Source organism: Apaloderma vittatum, unplaced genomic scaffold (genome assembly GCF_000703405.1).
Source record: "Apaloderma vittatum isolate BGI_N311 unplaced genomic scaffold, ASM70340v1 scaffold20347, whole genome shotgun sequence".
NCBI classification, from domain to species: Eukaryota; Metazoa; Chordata; class Aves; order Trogoniformes; family Trogonidae; genus Apaloderma; species Apaloderma vittatum.
The window spans coordinates 19,228-42,099 of NW_009726973.1; the positions used below are offsets into that span (position 1 = coordinate 19,228).

At 39.4% G+C, this 22,872-nt stretch overlaps 1 protein-coding gene across 1 annotated transcript; it reads right to left on the reverse strand.

The window, feature by feature from the left end:
- Positions 1-1,076: 1,076 nt before the first annotated feature.
- On the reverse strand, positions 1,077-18,984 carry HAPLN1 (hyaluronan and proteoglycan link protein 1; the record flags this gene model as incomplete). Its single annotated transcript, XM_009873503.1, has 3 exons — positions 1,077-1,859; positions 9,009-9,311; positions 18,609-18,984. Coding segments are annotated over 3 exons (969 nt in total), but the record flags the coding sequence as incomplete, so codon positions are not given.
- Positions 18,985-22,872: the final 3,888 nt, after the last annotated feature.

Consider the following 22,872-nt stretch of genomic DNA (forward strand, 5'->3'; position numbering starts at 1 on the left):
TTTTTAATCAGTGGCCTCTGTTTTTTGGATATCCAGCTTGAGACATCATAAGTGGAGTGAATTTTCAGAAAGCCTTGAGCACCTGCTCTCTGAAAAACTGGTTGCATTAAGGTATCTGAAGATGAGCACCAAGAATTGCTGCATCCAAAGTAAGTTTGCATCAGAAATCCAAATTCCCTCAAACTGGTATCCAGGTAGGACCTTTAGGCAGCACTGAAAATCCTAGGCACCATGCACAGTGTGTGTTTATCTCTGACACTGGCAGATATAGGTAAACATCTTCCACTTAGACCACTGCAGATTTAGTGAAAAGAAGTATTTCAATAGTTTTGTTCTGTTAACTCTAAGGAGGACTAACTAAGTAACTCGGGGCTAGTGATAGTATTTTTTTTCATTGATAGTTTAAAAAACAGGTGTACTTTTTAGATACAAATAAGATGTAAGGAAATAAAGTTTTTTTTCTTTTAAACTTTAATAGCTGGTTTCAGATTTTTTAATAATCTTGTTCTAAGTCTTCATAATTGTATTTTTTCTAATTTTTATTTCTTGTGACTTGTAAATAGGTAAGAAATATTAAATATTGTAATGTTCTTTCATTAAGATAATAACATTTCAAAGGCTAATGTAAAATCAAGCTGCTAAAGTTTACAATTTCTCTGTCCAGCAGTTTATTTATACAACTGCCCTGAGTAGATGCTATACGCTGCTTAGCAAATGGCCTTTAAGAGTTTTAAAATAACTCAGTAAAGCTACTCAAAGGTAACACAACACTTTTCAGTCATCTTTAATTGGAGTTAAGAAGAAAACAGGGTTTTCTTGTTAGTTACTTATTAACTCCCCCATCAATTATTTATTTATACATGACAAAACCACAATTGAAATGTTCAGGAGAATTAGTTGTGCTTGTTCCTATGCATGGGTCCACGAGCTTATTTTTCAGAAAGGCAAGATTTTAAATTGTAAAACTAATCCTATTTTTGCGGACTGTTTTAGCTGCTTTTATTAAACTCAGTGTTTCTCCCATGTGAAGCCAGTGAAAACAGTTATTTTCTAACCTATGTCGTGAGGTTTTTTTAGCAAAACCTCACAGATCCCCTTTAACAAAAAGATTATCTTATTTCAAAATTCCTGAAATAATTAATTTGCAGTGTTTCTCAAACTGCTACAAATATTTAAAATCTGTGCTTTTAAAAGCTTCTGCTTTGAGTAGCCTTACATTCCATAATTGTGCTCTAGCAATTGTCAAGCTCTATTGCATGCCCCATTCATGAAAAGTATATTTTATTGGGATGACGTAGCTTAAAGAAACTTCCTTACCTAGAGCTTCCATTAAATTATATTAATTTAACATATCTATGGAATGATACTTTTACAAAAATACTAAAAAAAAAAAAAATCAAAGGAACCGTAAACCCAAACCAACAAATTAAATGGCTGGGTTTATGAAAATGACTCTTTACAGTAAGTAACAAAGGTTTATCACAGTTTTGGTAACTTGCATGAGTTCATATCGAAAAGAAATCTTTCACATGTTCTTAATGAATTTGAAACTTTGTGCTCTAGGTATTTTCAGTTGTATGCTCTGAAACAGTAGACACCATACAGCTTGTGCTTTTTATCAGGGAAGCCTACAAAGCGAACCGCTGCCTCGTTAGGACTGCAGCGTTTCCTTGGCCTGGAGATTGGGTAGCGGACGCTGCCATCAGCCAGCCAGCCAGCATCACAGCGGTCGTACCCCAGGAGCTTCCAAGCAGCAAAGATCTGGCCAACTTTAGCAATCTGAGCTCCATCCTTCAAGCATGCCTGAACGGCTTCATCGTAGGTCAGCTTGGTTGGGTGAATTAGGTAGTAGAAACGACCTAGCAAGAGAAAGAAGGAAAAAAGGGCCATTAGTGACAGGGTTAAGGTGATGTATCATAGAGCGGTGGCTTTTGAGGAGAAATGGAGACGTTCCACTGCAGCATCATACCAGATCAGTTGAATTGGAACTGTGCATTTTGGGCACTGTGCTGTTAAAAATATCAGCAGTGAAAAAAAAATAAAATAGGCAATTAGAGAAAATAGACTGTTCTAATGAAAAAAGTAGGGCTATATTTCTATCTGCTAACAGGACAGGAAAGCATCCCCATCCTTGCTTATGCTCAGTGATAACTGAACTGTTGCAATGAATTTTCTTCCTCAGAATGTGCATGTGAAGAAAAAGATTGGCAGAGAGGGATGATAGAAGACACCCTGGGACTGGAGGACGGTGCTTGTCCTGCATCTAACTTTGTGATGCTAGATGCATTTACCAACAAGGTGACAAAGACAATCCAGTGAAGTGTCTGGGGAACCCCATAGTTTTCAGGCAAATCGGACCTCACACAGCTGTAACTTACTGCCAGAGAAGGGAAATCAGTGAAAAACTCAAAGCAGTGCACTCCCAGCCTTAGCTTAAACCGCTTATGATTTGTCCTCTCAGAAGCACGGCATAGCACGATCTGGCCTTGGATATCATTTGGGAGAGGGTGGCTGGAGGTAGCACATGCAGTTTTATTCTCTGATGAGACAGTGACTTGTTTCTGATTAAGTACAAGCACAATTATTTATTTATTTTCGTTTGGTAAGAAAATTACAATATTGCACGAGCTTTTCAGAAGCAGAGTCTGAGCCTGTGGTGGATTGAAACCATGCCTGTTGTAAGTCTTCATTAGCAGTGTCAAAACCACCGGCAGCAGTTCTGCAGCTCTGTTTCTTTTTAGGCATCAAAGGGTATATATCCTTACCATAAAACAGCAATGAACTGATAGTGCTACTAAGAAAAATGTACCTCTGTCTCAAGGTAATGAAAACATATGCTGGCAAGTAAAGCTCCAAAAAGGAAGTCTCCCCTACTAATCCATAAGCAGCAATCATAGTAACATTAATTTCATTTATCAAGGCAATATAAATTTACTGTAAGGCTATCATTGGGGTTATTTATCATCAATGGTTTGACAATTATATAAGTGAGGTAGAAATGGATTGCAGAGGAATACTGTTTATTTGAAAGAATAATAATTTCCAAATATGTTCACAACTTTTTAATTTGACTGTCCTGTAAGAGGCAGGTTAGCTGAAAAGAAAAAGAATTTATTCATGTAGGAATCTTATAATTCCAAGGCATATTCTACTTCTTAATTAAGAAAGTAATCCAGAGCAATATCCTTTTTCTTCCTCATAAAAAACAGGTAAACACACAAACAGAATTCTGCTCAGATCACTTTCTTGGTGAAGGAAAAATGGTGAGCAGGATGAAGAGTTACTTCAGCTCCAGATCCCTGCAAAAATCCCACAAAGCTTTTCTTCTAAGTGAAGAAATTCCAGCTCAGAAGACAACTCTATTAACTTTTTGTAAATGTTGGAAATTGTATATCACGACAAGGACATTGCAGAAAAAAAAAGGGCATTTACATTGCAGCTGTGGTGGAGCAGAAAATTTTAAAAAATGTCACTGCTGTCAGAAACAACATCAACAGTATTTTCATAAAAAATGTTGAGAGTAGATTATCTACCCCTTTGTAAAATGCTTGCTTAACTCTATTTCAGCAGGTTGAAAGCATTTACAAGATGTTGCTCAAGAAAATGTTTATTAAGTGGAAACCTGTTCCTACTATGTTATTAAGAGGTTTCCCCAATGCAAACAGGATTTCAGTCTTAGGGGAACAGGGATATGCACTGATAGTATAAAAACTTCACCTACTTTTTTAGTTGCTCTTCAAACCATATGCCAATGGAATGTAATTTCCTAGGGATTTGCAGTAAGGTCAGGGTTTTGACATATGACATCAATAATAAAAACTCCTATATTCTGCCCCTTCCTTAAACTCGAGAACTTTAATAGTAAACTCAATAGGCATGCAATGTGTAAGCAGAATGTCTGATAAAATAAAACTCTGTTAATAAACTCTGTAAGATTTTCTGGGTTTTCCCCTGCTAATAGGTTAGAAGAGTTCCTAACTGTTCAGTCTTAGTATTTATTAACTGCTGTGGAAGGAGAGGAGACATTAAGTGTCTCTCTTTAATATCTGGTAGTTGGGTCACTCTTAAAGAGGATGAGAGTGCTTGATTTAACTTCTCACTTCCAAATTGTTGGACAGCGGGTTTATGCAAAACTAATCAAACCCCATCTATAATAGCTATTTTAAAATTTTTCATGTTAACAGGACAGCTTAAAGAGGAAAACTTGACCCAAATACCCTACACTTCTCTGACTGTGCGAGTTTGATGGATGCACCACCCTTGGAGTTTTTTTCTAAGCTCAGTTCTAAATCCTGAGTTTGTATGTTGCAACTGGGTGTATTCGGTGGTGGACCATCATCTTCAGAGACACAGAAAGGCAGTAGCACCCCTATTTTCTGTGTAAAATGTTAAGGCAGTGCCTCTGAGGGAGGGTTCTTTTGCAGTGCTCAGAGAGGATGCAGCCAGCCATCGAGCATCTAACCACTTGAGCTCAGACCTGAGACTGCTCCGAACAGCTTACTGGGTTGCTGGGGCAGCCTCTTCCTCAGCCTTGTGGTTTCAGGGCTGTGCAGGGACAGATGAGTAGCCAGCTCTACCTAGTGTGTGGCAGCACAAGTAGGAGAAATGCCAAGTGCAGCCGGCAGCCAACATGTATGCCGAAAAACTTAAGGCCGCAGAAGTCAGGTTGTTTTACTGTGTAAAACTGCTCAGATTTGTGGCTTCACAGGGCCATAAAACGAGTTCTCAGCAGCCAGCGTGGTGCATCTGTAGTTTGCACAACATGTAGACCCCATCATCTGCTCAGCAGACTCAGTTCAGTATATCTTGCAGCAATGCTAAATGTTTGAGTGAGGCCATTGTTCCTCAAAACTGAAGAACAAAATTTGTGCAAAGTGAGATGTTTTCCATTCCTTTAATCATAAGGTCCTGATAAGTATTTTGACACCCAGTGATCATCTCAGGTAACTGATTTCAAATGGCTACATTAAATGTGTGAGAACATTTTTTTAAATCCTCTTCCGGGCCCACCAATATGAGCAGTGACCATGGAAACAACTGCTTCTAAGAAAGGGTATGTAATTTTATTTTGGGTAGGTTTGTTTTTCTTTTCAGAACAATGGCTACATGCTCCCAGTGGTAAAATATTCTGAAATAATGAAATGAGCAGTCAGCATGCATCGTTCAAAAAAGACTTTCTACACCTTTCTCCCATTTAAATAACAGAGGTGGTTAGCTTATCACATGCATTCCTATAGCTAACAGGTGATTCACAGCTGCACTTTTAACACGATCCTTAAAATTCATTCTTTATATTTTTAACTTTGTTAACACGATTTTTTTACTTGATTCTGCTAGAGCTGATAACAAACCAATTATGCACTGTGGTTCTGTGTTCAAAGTATATAACAAAATGCATGTTAATGAGCAGAAAGTGTGATAAAAGCTCTACTTACACTTTTTTTTTCCTTTGATAATGTTTAATTATAGAGGAGCTGATAGATATGTTTATATTTAGCTCACTTAACACTTTTCAGTCCAAAAAAATTTCCATTTTTTTTTTCCTTCAAGAAATTGACTGTTCTCCTTCAGAAGCCCTTTGACATTAAGGAAAGAATAGCCACTCAGCTCTGCCATTATTTATTTTCTGTCCTATGCCTTTTGGGCTCAGTGGTCAAGACTGAAACCTCACATGGTTTCATCTACATTTGTTCACTCAAAGTAGTGTGTAGAAGTCCAAAATTACCTTCTACAGAGAGTGTATGGAAGAGGAGCATCCTCATTCCTTGGGACAGGACAGGGAGAGAAACTGGGGTGGTCTGCAGACTCTGTAAACCTGTGGAGCATGGCAGATTGTCCCAGCACATGGGGCAGGAACCTCTGGCTTTTCTAAAGAGAACATGGACTAAAGCAGCTGCTACAATGAAAAAAAAGTGGAGGAGAAACTGGCTGTGGGGGAGTAGAGCTGAGCCCTCAGAAATCAAACACAGAATTTCCAAACTTGTTAGATAATTCCCACTCGTGTATGTCCATTTTCAATAGCCTTTCTCAACACGAGGAATGTAAAAGTAGGTTGGGAAACAAGTTGCCATCCAATTGTTATCTCTATGCAGGCAGAAAAACTATGTTATTTAACAATATTTCGGTGGATTTAATGGATGGAGTTATGCTACTGTTACTCTTTGCACTGTTTTATGAAATACATCACTGTGTATTCTTATAATCTGGTAAATTGCTTGTACTACTCTATACAATATAGTGTATGGAAGATTTTCAGGTTTTTGGTTTTGCTTGCACAGACAAAAAAGATGTTCTGTTATGAACCAACAGACAGATTGCAGTATGAAACAGTTATACAGGAAGAAGAAAATGTTCAAGTATTGTACTTACATTAGCCTGTGAAAAGACACTGTAGAGGGTAATTTCATGAAGTATTAACACTATTTTATATTGCACTGCAGACGAACTTCGCTAAAGCAATTTCTCTGTGCAACTAACAGGAATGCACGTAGAATTCTTTACTAATGGCAAAAATCCTCCTTTTTTATAACAATACTTTTTGGTGTATTCAGCTCATAACAGACAGGATCCAGCAGTTCCAGAGGGAAAACTCTGAGCCTTGATTTGAACTCACTGTGTTGATGATTGAATTGTAATTGTCACCTTAATGCCTGAATGTAATTTTACTCTTTTTTTTACCTTTCTTCTCCACTTAAAAAACGAACTTTGCACGTATTTTAGACAAAGACATTTTGCTTTGAGTGTTGAACTATTTAAAATTGAGCCCCATGCCCCCCCTTCCCTCTTTTTCTTAAGATTCCTGAGATCATAATGTATTTGTGGACTTTCTTTCCCTAAAAAAACCCCCAGTTAGCAGAAATCTAAACCTCACTCACCCTCTTTACTCCTAGCAGCTCCTCTAACTGACATTTTTTGAGATTTATTTTTTTTTTGAGCTTGCCTTATACTCCCCTTTTCCTGGGGCCATTGGCATTTTTCCAGCTCCCTTACATAAAGCTGAAGGCTTCTCTGTTTCATACCATCGAGGGACTCCAGCAGTGGCAGTGACTGCTGGAAAGGTATGGTGTCCTAACCACTTCTCATTTTCCTTGGCTGTCCCTGGGCCGAGAGAATCAATACCGAGTGTCACAAAAATAGCTCTTTGCCCATAACCACTGCCTTTGGTAATTACAACCTGGTGGCAAAATGGGTTATTATAAGCTTTTCCCTTTACACTGAGAAAGCTAATGTATGCTGTTAAACACACATAAGCTATCTGAAGTGTTGAGCTGAAAATAGGATGTTGGCATCTTGGGAGAGTGACTGGGTTCGTTATGAATATTAGGGTAAGCTTGGGACACAACTAGTGGAGTACAGAACAAGGACGTGTAAGGGTAAGATAACCTGGTGAGTTGGTGATTAAGGAAATGGATGCTGAGAGAAGTAGAAGTCCAGATTTTCTGCTGACACTCTGAGACACTTACAGGGCACTGAGTCATAGGGAACTAGAAAAGATGGTGCCCCATATATCACCCTATATCTGTGTAATATCTTGTCTTGCAGGTTGGTTTAACAGACTCACCAAGGATGAGATTCACTTTAGTGTGTTGTCTTTGATTTCTCTACTACCAGTATAACTTATCCTCACCTTACCTAATACCTCTTTCTCTCACTTGCTCTATCAACACATAGGCAATATTTACCTGTCATTACTTTTTGTTTTCTCTTTTTCTTTTTTCTTAAGAGATAATGTCCAGCTGCTAGTCTGGAAAAGGGTGGTGATTAGTGAACAGTAGTCACAAGCATATACCCTGTAAGCATTATAAATCATGCAGCTATCATATTTTAATTCTTTTTCTTTGTTTATTTTATTCCGTAGTGCTATTTCTATAGTACAGGATTAAATCTGCATATAAGAGATGAGCTCATACAGGATTTCACCTTGGATAAATGAAGCAATAATATAAAGAGCCAGTATTTCATGGAATGATGCAGCATGATAAAAATCAGCTAAACTTTTGTTTCAGACCATATTCAGTCTAATTTTATATTGCTTGTTTGAGGATCTGTTTGTTTTGGTTTTTTTCTGAGAGGGTGGAGCAGACTTAGCACTGGAGCATATCTTCTGAGAGTAAGGCTTATGTTTATTTTTTGGTGTGCTGTAGGACAGAAATGCTTCATTGTGGATAAGCAATCTGTGCATAAACAAAAAAGACCATGCTTATTGGTTTGGATAGGCTGCAATCCAAACATATGCAAAATTGTGTAGGAATGATCCACAGATATGACGCTGTAGAGGATTGTAAACTTTACACATGTTCACTTGCAATGTTCCTCTCAATCACAGCCGTGTTTTCTAAATCCTTTTCAGGCATTATATTAAACCTGAAATCACAGCAGGCTGACATCAAGTCATTTCATACCTGAAGTAACATCTACCAACAGCAAAAGAGTTTGCAGTCACTAAATAATGTTTAGAGCAGACCAGTCTCAGAGCAAAAGTGAACAGGGTTTTGGCAGCATATTAAGATTAGGAATCTAAATTATTAGGCATAAAAGCTAGAAATAGCTTTGCTGATAAGGAAGTATTAGTCATATTAGACCTGGAACATGAGCAGGAGCTGCTTGATTCAACAGCAGAGATGAAGTGGTGATCAGAATTTTGTTTTGGTGATGTATTTAAGCTGTAAAACATCATAATTATAATTGAATTCAACAGGAAAGCTCTTCATCACTTTAACTGCAATAAACTGGGCATATATCAACATTAAAAGAGCACATAAATTTTAACAGAGTGAAAGCAGAGATATTAGAAACTCGTACCAATACAAGTTTTGTGTTGTAAAAACAACCTATGTGAACATGTGGCAAAGACAAATTCACCCTGTGAGTGTGTCATTGTAAATTCAACAAAATTTTCCAAGCCAAACGTAATCTTTGACAAGTCAGATACCACTTGCTGCCAGTGGAGTTCCTTTGCTAGGCACAGAAACAATTGTTTACAAGGTAGGAGTGAAGAAGACTCTTACCGTTGAAGTTTGAAGTAAAACAGAAGACATCATATCGGCTTCTATCTTTATCCCAGAACCCATAATTCCTGACCCCAGGCACTGTGTTCTTCCCTCCGCAGGGCGCCCTGGGCTTGGTGATGGGGTACTGCACGGAGCCGTCGCTGAGCCAGCCAGCGTTACACCAGTCCAGCCCGGACCTCCAGGCGTCATAGAGCTGATCAAAGGAGGCAATAACAGAGTCTTGCTCCAGACACGCTCGCTGAGCCTCGTGGAAGTTTAAATTGTAACGACCCAGCCGTGGAGAGTAAGGGAACACAACACCTGAAGTGGTAGAGAGATGGGTGAGTTATAGGACACCGAATGAGCAGAAGAAAGGGGAAACCACATTTACAGTTAGGAGAGATAAAGGTTGTGTGTCAAGCGGTTTAAGTTGTTTTATTTCTGGGGCAAAACATACCGTCAGCACATCAGCCATTAGGTCTGTGAAGGGGATAGGACTGCCGCCTTTACCTAGCTGGATGCGCTCCCTGTAACATCATCCCTTTCCCAACGGGAACTGTGCCAGGTCTGCACATTGCTCCCATCTGCAGCCTTTGCTGGCCCTGCTGTGATCTCACCCTTGTGCGTTCTGGGAGTGCTTAAAGATGAGCAGAGCCAACTGAGATCTTGCAGCTACATGTCTTTCATCAGGAAATTTATCAGCTGCAAGATCAATTTCTCATTTAAAAAAAAAGTGAATTAAAACCCAGCCTAGTTCTGTTTTGTCATGGGATGGGATTTCTGGATTTTCTGGCAGTTATCTAGAAAGAAGAAATTTAGTACAGAAGCATATGAACTACTTTTTTTTTACAGATAGACATTAAAATGAAATGCTTTGATTGATAGATCACTATGGCCTTTGCATGGACCCTAGCCAAGATTTCCTGGGAAGTTCAAGACAGTTGGTTTTTTGTTTGTTTCTATTTCACATTATCTTAGGAATGCGAGGGCATTTCATGCCCAGCTTAATAACATTTCAAGGCTGTCCTGAGATCTTAAAGAAGAAAATCTATAGGGAAATAAAATCAGTGAAGCAATGTGGGGTTTTTAGGAAGAGTTTTCTGCTACTTTCCAGCTGGTTTTTTGGCAGTTTGTCACCACCCAAGGAGGGAGAGCTCCTCACAGAGGGCATCAAAGAGCACAATTCCTTGAGCAGGAGACAGGTTTCCCCAACTGCAGGTGGTGAGCCATGCAGCAACACAAGACAGCCCTAGTAGGAAGCCATGTGAGACACCACCTTTCCTCTCTACATTATGGCTGCCAAAAGCACTTCTGGTTTAACCAAAGGACGCTTGCTGTCTGACAGATTTTTCCGCAGGATATTTCCTAGTTTCTGAAAAATATCTAGTTAAATACTACTTCTTGAAGCATGAAAGATGTTTCAGAAAATACCAAAGAGCCACCTCCTCCTGTGGCTCTTGAAATAAGAGGAAAAAGGCTAGGAACAAACAAGTTAGAAAGAGACCACCCTAATCTTCAGCAGGGTGTAGAAAATTAACCCAGATCTAAATTTTACAGTTGGCTTTAGCCCAGTCTCATAGCAAGCCTAAATAAAATGGCATCAGTGAAGATCCGGATCAGAATGTTTATTCTCAAACATCTCTGTAGAACTAAGTGGTGTAGGATGCAGAGGGACTAAAGACAAGATAACACAGAAGATGAGCCAAAAGCTTTACACCGGTATAAACACCAATCTTTCTTTTTACTTTCTCCCTGCTGATGAATTCTCCAGCCTACAAAAAATTCCTTGTCTCTGGGGCAATGTAGCATAGGATAGAGAAATTACATTTTGGTCATTCAGGACAGTCACTGTGCAATGAAGCCATTCCTTTTTCCAAACACTCAAACCCACTCGTCTATTTCACCGGTATCTTAGTGTCTCCTTCCTTTCCCTTCTCTTCCTTGCCCATCCATCCAAGAAGTGTTATTTTTGTTAAACACAATCCCTGTTATTACTAAACTTCAGTGACTTGGTCCAAGAAAATAAAGCATGCAAATGTAAACTTGGCAGGGTAATAATAAACAATATTTTGCTCTCCTTCAGCAATTAACTAGAGAGTCTGTGGAGGTTCTTTACTTTTGTAAATCCTTTGTTAAAGGGTTTTCATTTATTAGCTGCTTTGAACTATAAAGCATGAATGTAATGTAACACAACATGTGCTGTTAACTGTAACTTCGTAAACAAGAAGATGTAAATGTTTCATATTTTAGTGGATCTCTGTTTTTCCTGCCTTCTCCTCACCTCTTTTTTTAAAATATTGTTCATTTCTCCTCAGTGCTAATGGATAGGAATATCACTGGCTATAATAAAAGTATAGCAAATGCCAGAGGAGTCCAAGCTTTATTACTTTATTAGAAATCCAATACTTATTATTTTTACAGAACTACACTTCCCCAGACAACTGACTCCTTGTCCAGTACATGTGGGTCTTATGTGCATATACATCTTAAAAAAACCCCTAAATCACCAGAGGTATTTTTTAATCAAGATCTAAGCTCACATACTTCTAAAAATTGAGTAACAATTAATTGGAAACTATTCAGACAGATTTGATCCCTTAAGTTTTCTAAAATAATTTTTAAAAATGGGTTAAATATGTATGTAAATTTGTTACAATAAGTTTGACAGTTTGGGACATAATGTTTTAATAAGATAAATATGCACGAAACTGAAATATTAGCTTTGGGCTGTATTTGTTAGACTGCATAGAAGCTGATTTTTGTTTGAGTTCATCTGCAGTACAAGCCTGCAACTGATTAACATTAATTTTACCCTGCAGATGGGGGGTGGCCATTAGTGGTTCTGCAGAGAAATATTCACTATGTGTGTTTTGTGTAGCTTTGCATTATCTTGCATCTTAGTTAACTTTTTTTTTCTTCTTCATTTCCCTATCAAACCTAGCTGAAAATCAATTTTATCTTACTATTCATCCTCCTTTTGTCACAAATTAGGAGTTCTGAACTTCATTTAATTGCAAAGTATTTTCTTTAGTCTTGGATCTTATAACTCGTCAAAAGATAATCCATCCCATCTGCTCTTGAGTGGACAAAAGCTGTCCTGGGTCTTGTTACTGTTCCCAAACTACAGACTGAATCTAAACTCCTGACTCCAGCTCTGTGTTTTACCCCTAGACAAAACACTCACTTCCAAATGTTAACAAACCAGTTCAAAAAAGGGAGGAAGACAAAAACTTCCAGCGTCAGACGGCTAAAATGGGGTTAGTGACTTTGCTGAGGAGCCTTAACCTGACAATAGTGATTCAGTTCTCTACCCTAATTAAGCAGCTGAGCCACTTGTGGACCCTGAGTGGAGAATATTATTTTATAATATAGACTTCACAGTGTGGCTCCTCTCCCAAACATGTGGTTCTCTTGAATAGGTCTTACCCCCAGGAAAGGACGTCCCTTCCTCCAAGCAAGAGAGGAAGAACCTGAGACACATCAATTCAGTGGAGAACAAATCTGCTAGTGAAAGAGAAGGGCTGGGTGAAGCTTTCTGTATGCACCTGTGACAACGCAATCGCAATCCAGAAGACAGCTGTTGTAATGGAAATTAGGATTTCTAGCAAATTGGAACATAAGAACCAGATATATAGCATATCCCCCCCCATATGCATACCTCTATTCCCATGAATGCCTTACATTCAATTCTGCAGATGTGCAACTCTGTTTCAGTTGCTGTGGTTCTTTGAGAATGTAAAATACATTATATTTGTGTTTCATCTGTATGTTATTTTTATCTCAGAGTCTTAAATGTGGATAATCCCTAAAATTCAGTGCAAATGTTTTGCAACTACTCAGTTGCTGCAGACACAATATTAGTGCAGGGAGCTGTAATGGTTACCCAAGACGACACGGTGAGGAAATAACATTAGAAAGCTCAGGTCCTGTAACAATTTATGGGTGTCTGTTAATCCAGCACCATACATAGTTAGCACCTTTAAAAGTGTTTACACATAGAACAAAATAACAAAAATTTCTGTTGACTCACATGGAAAAAATGGTCTTTTTACAGACAGAGTAAAGCAATGGGCTTCCTTGAGTTCTAGTCCAAACAAAAAAGCAAGTTTTCTTGTATCCAGTGTAAACACGGGGTAACAGTAGGTTTTGCTATATACTATACTGTAGGGTACAGTTTTATGCTGGCAGGATCATATACTCGATGGCAAAATTTTCCATGCTAGCTTTCAAAAACTCTGCAAATAGTGGTAAACCCTTCATTTTCCTTGAGACTCTATCTCCATTTCTCTGCCTGTCAGGATTGTCAGATACCTGATCATTCAGCACAGATTCCGTGGGTGGGCCACAAGCTGTCAGCAGGTACCATCTCCCCAAAAACGAAACTGAAGCTTGAGATGGTGTCTCTCCAGCCTGCAGCATCCTATAACCCAAGTTGTCAGCAGGGTTGCTTATTTCTGACAAATACAGGCACACGAACTAGGCTCACCTAGCTGGGGGACAGATTATTCACTTATTTTTCTAAAACCTTTATCAAAATTTGTGGACTATTGTCTTCCCTTCCTCTCCTGAATCTAATTAGTCCTAGTTCTTTTATCATTTTTCTTTTGGGACATCATTTTCAGGTATTTTTTTGCTGCTGTACCTTGAACTTTTACTTCACTTGCATCTTTCAAGTATCATTTTTTCACAGCACTTGCAAACACAGCTATGTCTGCAAAGACTTGTTACCCTGTCACAGAAGGAATTACTTACACTTGACTTACACTTGACAAACTCCTGTTGTCTTACAAGACTTTTTGCTATCTTCTAGGGACCCACAAAGAGTGTGTCCTATAAAATCAGCTTTGCAGGAGAGAGTACAACAGATTCTCAAGCAAATAATATTTTTAAAAAATTTTGTACATTGTGTACAAATGTAACAGTAACACACAGAAGAAACAAATGTGACATACAGTATTAGGCTAAATCTGATTTTTCTTGCTGTTGAGATCATGGAGTTGGTTTCATATTGGTTTCAGCTATGCATTTCTCATTTCTTACATCGAGCTTAAGAGCAGATGACTAGATTAGAAAATGATAGCTCTGACAATTTGGAAGAATTTGTTTATATGAAGCTTATGGATTTGTTTGATCTATTTTGAACTATAAAGTCTGTTTTTGAAAGAGATAGCTGTTCTTTTTCTAACTCTATCTTGGACATAAAGGCTAACATACCTCTAAGCAAGATCATAAAACGTGATGGTTTCTGTGGTTCATGTAATGCCACCCAAAGAGTTAGCTTCTATGTAGAAATAGTTTCCTAGAGAGATTTTTAATGGCTTTATCCAGATCTGCTAGTTTCTGGTACTGTTCAACAGACAAAGTAATTTTTTTATAGGCTATATTGCAAAACTATCGCCTCTCATTGATGATAGAAACTATGGAAAATATTTCTAATAGAGTAAAAATCTGCCTTTGGCAGCTTAGCATTCTTCCACTTTCTTCATCACCCGGCCCTTGTACCTCATAAAGGAATAGGACACAAAATGTGTGCCTAAGCAGTCTAAACGAGGGCCAGCGCTCAATACTTTGCATGCCTGGGAAGCAGAAGCATACAGACCTGATGTAGTGAGATTCACTAAAGTGCCCAGTATTCATAAGAAAGGAAAATAGTACAGCACTAACATAAAGCAAATTTAGCGTAGAACAGTAAAACACCAACATAAAGAAAATTCAATGTGAGCTGAGCACGATTTCTTTGCTCATAACGTGGGCAACAATATCTAACTGCCATAGGAGACCTTCTAATTTGTTAAACTTTTCACTGTCAGAACATTTGACAAAAAGTGTAAAACTCATAATCTGTATTTTATGTGCAGGGGGAGCATAAGGCCAATTCAGGGACAAAATGTCTTTGGTGACAGTGCCAACATAAAAAGTGTCCTGCTCTCTATCATACTTGACATTTCTTGCAGCTACCGTTGCCCGCCAAACCCTCCTGCCCTTAGACCAGTCCTTGTACTTAAGGCCCCAAAAAGGATGAGTAACATGACATGACTGACTAGTTCTTAGAGATGGTAGTTGTCAAATACTGCAGTGAATCCTAGTTCTGAGCTTTAACTGCTAGACAGCACTGTCTCACTATTGTAAGGGGCAAATGGAGTGTTTCTGCACTAACTACTAGCAAAGAAAATACACCAAAAACATGTAAGGTATCTAACAAACACAGACTGAATCTAATTACAGTTTTTTCAAAGCTAAAATTACCTAATTATTATGGAGAGTTTATTTAATGACAATCCCAGGAGGCCTTTAAGTATAATAAGAATAGAACACTATCACATTTGGAGAAGAAACAAGGTCCATTGAGGTAGAGGTCAACTATTTCCATATTGATATTTCACCATGCTTTTGCCTAGCCGAAGTTATACTGTTTGCACAGAGAGCTCCCATTGGAGTGATCAGCTGTTTTGCACTGCTAGTGGGCATTCCTGGATATAAATGGCTTTGTCTTGCTGCCAATTAACATCCTTAGGGCCACTATCTCAGGAGATTAGGCTATTGATGCAAATCCTTCCCACTGTGAGATTAACCTTGTTATTTATAACAGATGTAGAATGTTGGAATAGGTTTCTATATTTTTATTTTTGTCCAAAGATTGATTTTTCCTTGATCTGATCTGCATTGCTTAAAGACAATAAACGGCAATTAAAGTTAGCACTACACAAAGCTGAAGATGAGATGAAAAAATAAGCACAGGAGCATGCAGACAGAGGAATATATTCTGTCAACTGTAGACATCCATCGTAAATATATGTGCATTTTAATCATTACAATTTTAGAGGGAAATTTCAATGTAATGTAGATCCAGAAGCCGTGGATTTTGTTGGCGTAAGTGGAACTGACACTGACACACTCACTAGTCTTACCTCACTTGAAAAGTTACATTTTATCATGACATTTGACAAATTAAAATTTCTTGTCAGTTTAGGAAACACTACTCTGTAATGTCAGAAGTGTACAGTCTTACACTTGTCTCATGTCTGACAGAAACCATTAAGATGTTATTCCTTGTGTTAGCCAGACACTAGTTAAAATATATAAACTTCACTTTGAGCAGAGATTGGAACACACTTGGTTGAAGAAACAAGATTCCTCCTATCCTTACAAATTAACTTAAAGGTGGGTGCACACAGGAAGGACTGGTGCTGCTGTACAGGATGGAGATGACTTGGGATGTCAGAGGGAGACGTTGTTTAGAGTAGCAGCAGTAAGGTAGAGGGGTTAGTGCATATCAGGAGGTGGGACCCAGACCTTGTATCCAATATGCTCGTCCTGCAGCATGAAACAGCTGCAGCAAAAAAGGTGGAAAATCTCATTTTTTCAGTTGTGTTACTGCAGTAAAGAAAAGATTTCTCATTGATTTCTCAGCCCTGTATCTATCATATATTGCCTTTGTAAGGTGTATCTCCTCACAAGGATTTGTACCAAGCTTCAAGCAAAACTTCCTGATCTGCCACTCCACCCATCATCATCTCCTCTTCCCCAAGCACTCTTGGCACAGCGGAAGCCTTTGTACTGCAATCCCCTCACTTTTAATAGCAGAAAGCTAATGAACTTTTGCTTCAGAGACACAATGCTAAGTGGCAACAGATGAGTATTTGGTCTGCAAGTGTGAGCCAATGATCACTAAAGATTTTACATTGGCATTGACCCTTTTACACTGACAAAACTACCATAATGCTGTATAACACAGGGAAATGCCAGTATCTGATGGGGAACAAGGCATCTAGCTAATTAACTGGAATATCTCAGGGTGTGATAGAGATATGTACTTAGGATGTAAAAAGACTATCGGAAGAAACTTGCTAAATTATTAGCAAATTATTGAGCATCTTCAGCACCCAGGGGTGGGTTGCAGGACCCTCTACGCAACAGGGTGAAAGGAGAAGAGATATGATGGAGGTCAAACACAGCTAAACAGATGCAGCATGTTTGTGACCAGGATTACATGGTGCTTACTATTCACAGCTCCACTTACTGCATTTTTATTAACATCCTTATTGTCTGGAAGCCAACCTGTGAGCTGGATCCCTCTTGTCCCCTGGGGTTGCCCACCTTACAGCAAATCTCCTGATCAGTGGGCCCATACCTGCAGCTTGGGCAGATGACCAGAGCCTCGCTCTCACTTAGTCAAGGCAGAGCGTGCCAAGCACAGACTGCTCTCCCTTCAGTGGCTTGTCTCAATGACAGTAGCTGCAAGTAGCTAGCACTGCAGTGCCTGCTCAAGAGGGAAGGAAATTAAACACAGAGAAGAGCCTTTGGCTGGCAGAGAAGAAGAAAGTAAAATGCTTTTTCCTCCTACTCATTTCTGTCTTCACTCAGAACTGTTTTAGATAGCTTAAACTGGACACATATATGTCCAGTTTTCTTTAACTCCTAAGTTTGAAAGGAACAGTGTGCATTCTTATTAAAGATGGATTATATGAGGTGAAATAACGTAATTTGACTGTCCTGCTGGCATGGAAACTGTGCAGGCCCTTTCTGCACTCAGAAATGGAAGGTTTCAGCAGCCTCCAGGCAGGAAGTGGAAAACAGCTGTAAAGAAGTAAGCTAAGCCCATGACATCTATTTGGTTCCAAGAACCACTCAGTCAGTCTTATTGTGCAGCATAACAATAACGTACAACAGCCTTCAATGAAAAAGTCATATATTTCACCTGTTTATAGTTGTGAGAGCCAGTGGTTTGATTTACTTTTTTTCTTTTTTTTTTTTTTTTTTTTTCTTCCTAATTGCTTTTAACAGATAGCGTGGCTTCTGTAAAATTCTCTCTGGCACATGCTTACTAGCAAATATACCGGTAAGGGAGACATCTTCACAAGACTCTTAGTTTACTGCTGAGTCCAGTGCAGGGCTTTGGGAAAAAAGGTCAAATGCTGGTTTACATGCATTGAATCTCATAAAATTTATCTGAATTTCATAAGAGTAAAGGAAAGCTGAATTTCTGGTCCTCTTCAAACCTGTTTCACTATTTTTTTATAATACTTTTTACTCTATTGTTTTTAAGAACATTGCTGAGGGAAATGACTGCATATTACATGTAGGGGTTATCTTGGCAGGCAATACAGGGATATGTTTTATGTAATTATAAAGCAGGAAAAAATCAAACCATTGTCTCTGGAAAACCACTTCATGTTTTTCCTCTTTACAAGAAGACTTGTATATTCTCAATAATCTGAAAGTTATGTAAAATGGCCGTTAGGGGAATATTTAATACAATTTAGCCTAAGTCTACTGTGAAAATATGCAATGACTGCTGTAAAGTGATGGGAGCCAATTTTAAACATATGGAGTTCTCTATATTATGTTTTGTCATTCCTTTTTTGGCTTCCCTCACACTGTCTCGCTGGGAGCTGAATATGTCATAGGCTAGCACAAGTTTTAGAACTCCTAATGTTACTCCAATTTATGATCATTGCCATGGGCTGTCAGGCCAAGAGCCTCAGAGCCCAATGAATCCCACTTCTCAGCTTGTTATTATCATTGATAATACAATATCAGCAACACTAGGGGAAAAAATATAGATGTTCCTCCACACTGCGCAAATCTGAATTTAAGTATAATTCAGGTGTTACCTACCTTCCAAATTCAGAGCTACAACTGCTGTATCATCTTCTAATCCTTCAATCACCTCACACTTATACCTCCCATAATCCTCTAGTATTATATTTGAGATTATAAGAGAGGCATCATTTTCACTGCTTTCCCTCAGGAACACTCTGCCCTGGTAGTTTCCGTAGCTCTTTCTGTGGTGTCCCATTGCAACAAAGACGTCCACTTCTTTGAGGTAATCTGAGGTGAGTTTGGTCCACTTGACCCGGATTTTGTGGGTTCCTGAGCCAGCTGTTGATGTGTGTTCATGGTAAAATTTACAAGGCAGTGTGACATTGCCACCCCGATGTGAGAAGATTTTAGCTTGCTCTGCTACCACAAGTAGACGGGGTCCATTTTCTGTTAGGATTCAAAGAGAAAAACAAAATCACAGATTAGTCTGCTATCTACCCTTTACAGAATGGATATGATCATTGCCACAACAAACATCAGCTATATTATACATTAGGTCTGCAAGATCATTTCCCTACAAACAATTTTGCACCTGCACAGTGGTAAGGCATATAAACCAGTTATATATATAATTATTTACATAGTTAGTGCAAGTAGATTTGAGTGTGTACACTCCCAGACAGGCGGAGAGGCAAACTGCTCTGTGGAAATGCCATCCTATATACTAGATAGTCATGAAAATAGAGCTGTATAAAAGTATTTTTAGAGTTGTATAGCTAGTGGATGAATCCCACCATGCCCAAAAGGCTCCCCACAAACATCTGGTATTTCCCTGCGGGTTGTTAAAGTGCTGTCTGTCAATGCTGCATTTTTTTTTCATAATTCAGTTTTTATGTATGGAATCAGCTTTTTCAGGTGGCAGCATATAGAGCCCCTCATGATCTGGGATGCAGTGAACCCACAATACAGAAAAAGCATTACTGCATCAAACAGCAGTATTTATATTGACACAAAAAGTATAAGCATATTTCTGAAAGATCTCCTTTTCTATTTGTATTTTATTCTAACTTTTAGTTTGACTTCCACTAAATAAACGAAGTCCAATCTCTCTTCAAATGTAATATCCAGTCCTCTCCTGCCCACTTTCTTCATCATCTCAATCTGCTTTTTCCTCATCTGTTTTCCTCACCTCCTTCAAACTCATCACTATTTTATCTTTGATATTTTGATGTCACTTTTCACACAAAGCTGTGTTTAGCTGGCTGACTCCTTTCCTCCTAACCCGCACCTCAGACTCCTTGCTCTTTTCTCTCTAGTAAGTCACTACAGCTGATGTTGCTCTATGAAATCAATATGTTTAACACAACCAGCCTGAGCAGGTGCTTGCTTCCAACCTTAAATCTCTGGGGCTTCTTTGACACGTTGTGCTGCCTTGGGAAAATGCTGGAAAATGCAGATTTCATGGTGGCAGTCAGCAGGTGTATCCAAAAGTGTTAATATTTCCTTCTTTCAGTACCTCCTGCCTCTCCTCTCATGTGGAGTTTGCAAAATGGATTTAAAAAGCTCAGCAATTTTGTAGATATTGCTATCCTTGATCACTGAGACACTGAGCAATCCGGTCAATGAATCACCAGCATTTTGCTCACTGGGAAAGTTATCAACCTCACTCTACATAACAGACTGCAAAGATTTTGTAATTCCCTGTGTGTGTTCAGCAAGCCAATGTCTCTGCCTGGAAATGTGATCCCTGACTCTGAGACTCAGTCTGTACCTCTCTAACTTCAGCAAAGGCCAAGGCTAAGCTCCCAAATGCAGAGGCTGCTGTGACCCTATGAAAGATAGCAGCAATTTACTGCTGGCATCCATGAGGATGAGTCTGGATTGACAGGATAAACCCACAGAAAACCGTGCAAAAACATCAGCAGCCAGAGAGGGGTGTGGATGACTGTAGGAAGGGAGATGGATTAAGATGGAAGTGGGCTGACAGGAGGTTTTGGTGATGAGCCCACTCGGTAATATCCCACATGGCCAGCTGTCTGTTCACAGCACTGCAAAAACCTGTGGTGTGTCTGCAGCCATTGGGGCTGCATTAGGATCTGTAGCTCATAAGCATCTTCCAGACAGTCCTAGGCTTCTCAGTCTTGTTGACAGATCTGTCAGTTAAATGATGTATTCACCTAAACTGCAGTTTCAGCTTGATTTCACTGTCTACCCCGTCTACCCTGAGCAGCAGCGTATGCAGCATTTTACCACTATGCAAACACGTTCAAGGGTGATAATTGCAAAGACAAGCTTGCTGAGTGCATCTGCTTGAGAAAAACATGTATCTCAGATGTGTAGTTCTTTGCCAGGAGATGCTGTGTCAAGAGCATTGCTACTGACTGAATAGGACAGACTAGCCAGGGCACCACTTTCCCTAGGAATGAACAAGTGTTCATTCTGTGTGCTGAGTGCTGCAAGCTGTCATAGCAGGATGAGAGAGGTTCCTACCTAGTGAAAAATCATTACTGCACAGCAGATTGCCTGTAGCCCCATATATCTGGTTTTCTTTTTCATTGCCTTTCTTCCCAGAGATGAACACAGGCTCAGGGCTCCTCCAAAAAGCTATCTTTCCCTTTTTTCAGAGGAGAGCATCCGAGGAGAGAGGTGGCCTGAGGCGAGGCACCATCGAAAGTGTTGCTAACACTGTTTCCACAGGATGGAGAGAAGGAAGAAAATGAAGGCAGCCAGGATGGTTTGTCTGCAAATTTCCCTGTTGCCTTCAGGGACAAAGACGTTGCACAGACCTCTGTCCACCTTGGGAGGAGAAATGTTATGCTTTGGGGTGGTTATTACTGAGAAATCTGAATCAGAGCTCAACTATGTTGGGTCTTGAACACTGAAATAGTCAAGTTAATAAATATTAGCAGAAAGGACTGGGGCAGAAGGGAGAGTCTGACTCAGGCTGCTAATGCTCGCTCTTTCTAACAACAGCTGGTCTGTGCCAGCAAGGCCTGGAGACTTGCCCAGAGCACTGTCACCTCTGACTCCAGCGTTAAGCATCATAATGCGGTGGTGTTCCTCTCTCCTGACTGCTTACCACCTTCTCTGGCCCTTTGCGGAAGACATTACCTAAGTTTATATCTCAGTAAAGGTGAAGAGCAGAGGGAATGGCAACCTGGGAAAGGAAAGAAAAAACAACTTTTCTCAGCCTGGAATGTCTCCTACATCCCTGGAGGCTCAAAGGGAGATGCAACATTTGAAATATGCCTTCACTCTCAAATTTTCTAAAGGCCAATTCTTTTTTTACAGAAAAGAAATGATGTGCCCTTCTCTATGGAAAGACAGCAGGCCAGAAAATTACATTGCTGGTGCTCACAGACCTAGGAGAGGAGGAAGGAAGACTATCCGGCTTTTGAAGAAAAGCAGATGTCAGATTGGGGGATACTGAATAGTTTCTTTTTCAGCTAGAAGACATGCAGAAGACATGCAGGCAGCAGGGATTCAGGATTAAAAATGAGATGACTGGAGTTTGGCAAGAGGCCAAGAAGCCTTTAATATCATAACCAGAGCCAAATTCACCTAACTGTGTATTTCTGGGACCATGACAGAATGAATGCTTTTGTCTTTCTGGTGTTGGCAGAGGAGGAGTTTAAAAGAACCAAACCAAAAAACCTACAACAAACAAAAAATCCCCCAGCACAGAGTAAATCAGAATGCCTTCATTTGCAATATGTTTAGCACTCCAGATGCATCATTATAGTTTACTGCCGTGGAAATCAGCTCAAATGAGGAATGAATTCTGCTTCCTGGGTTACCTTAATGCAAAACCCAAAGATCTATTGTTAAATGGAGATCTGATCATGGAAGAGGGGGTTAACATTGTTTTAAAGGCTTGTCAGAGAGGCTTGACTTTTGGGTCAGCTTTGCTGTATCTCAGTGGTGCCAAATCAAGCAGGTGTATAGTGCAGGTGAAAGGTTATCTTGTTACCTTAAGTAAGGTCACAGGCAGCAGCATGCTCTCTGCCTCTTTTATTCTCCACCTTTCTTTCTCCCTTGTCTGAATGTTACACAATTAGCACTGCTGTTCTGGTTGTCATATGCATGCATCTGACCTTAACTTCAGCGTGATTCCCATTTCAAGGACAGTTAGTGCGCTTGCTCCTGTGCTGCTAGAGCTCTCAATTCAGTCTCACCTTCTGGTTTATTAGATTAGTTCCAGATTTTACTGTTGGACACATACGCAGTTTTGTTTCTCTCTTTTTGTTTGTGGGTGGGGTTTTTTTGTGTTTGGTTTTTTTTGTGAGGGGGTTCTTTTTTCTTTTTTTTTTTGGCCTCTCCTCTCCTCTCCTCTCCTCTC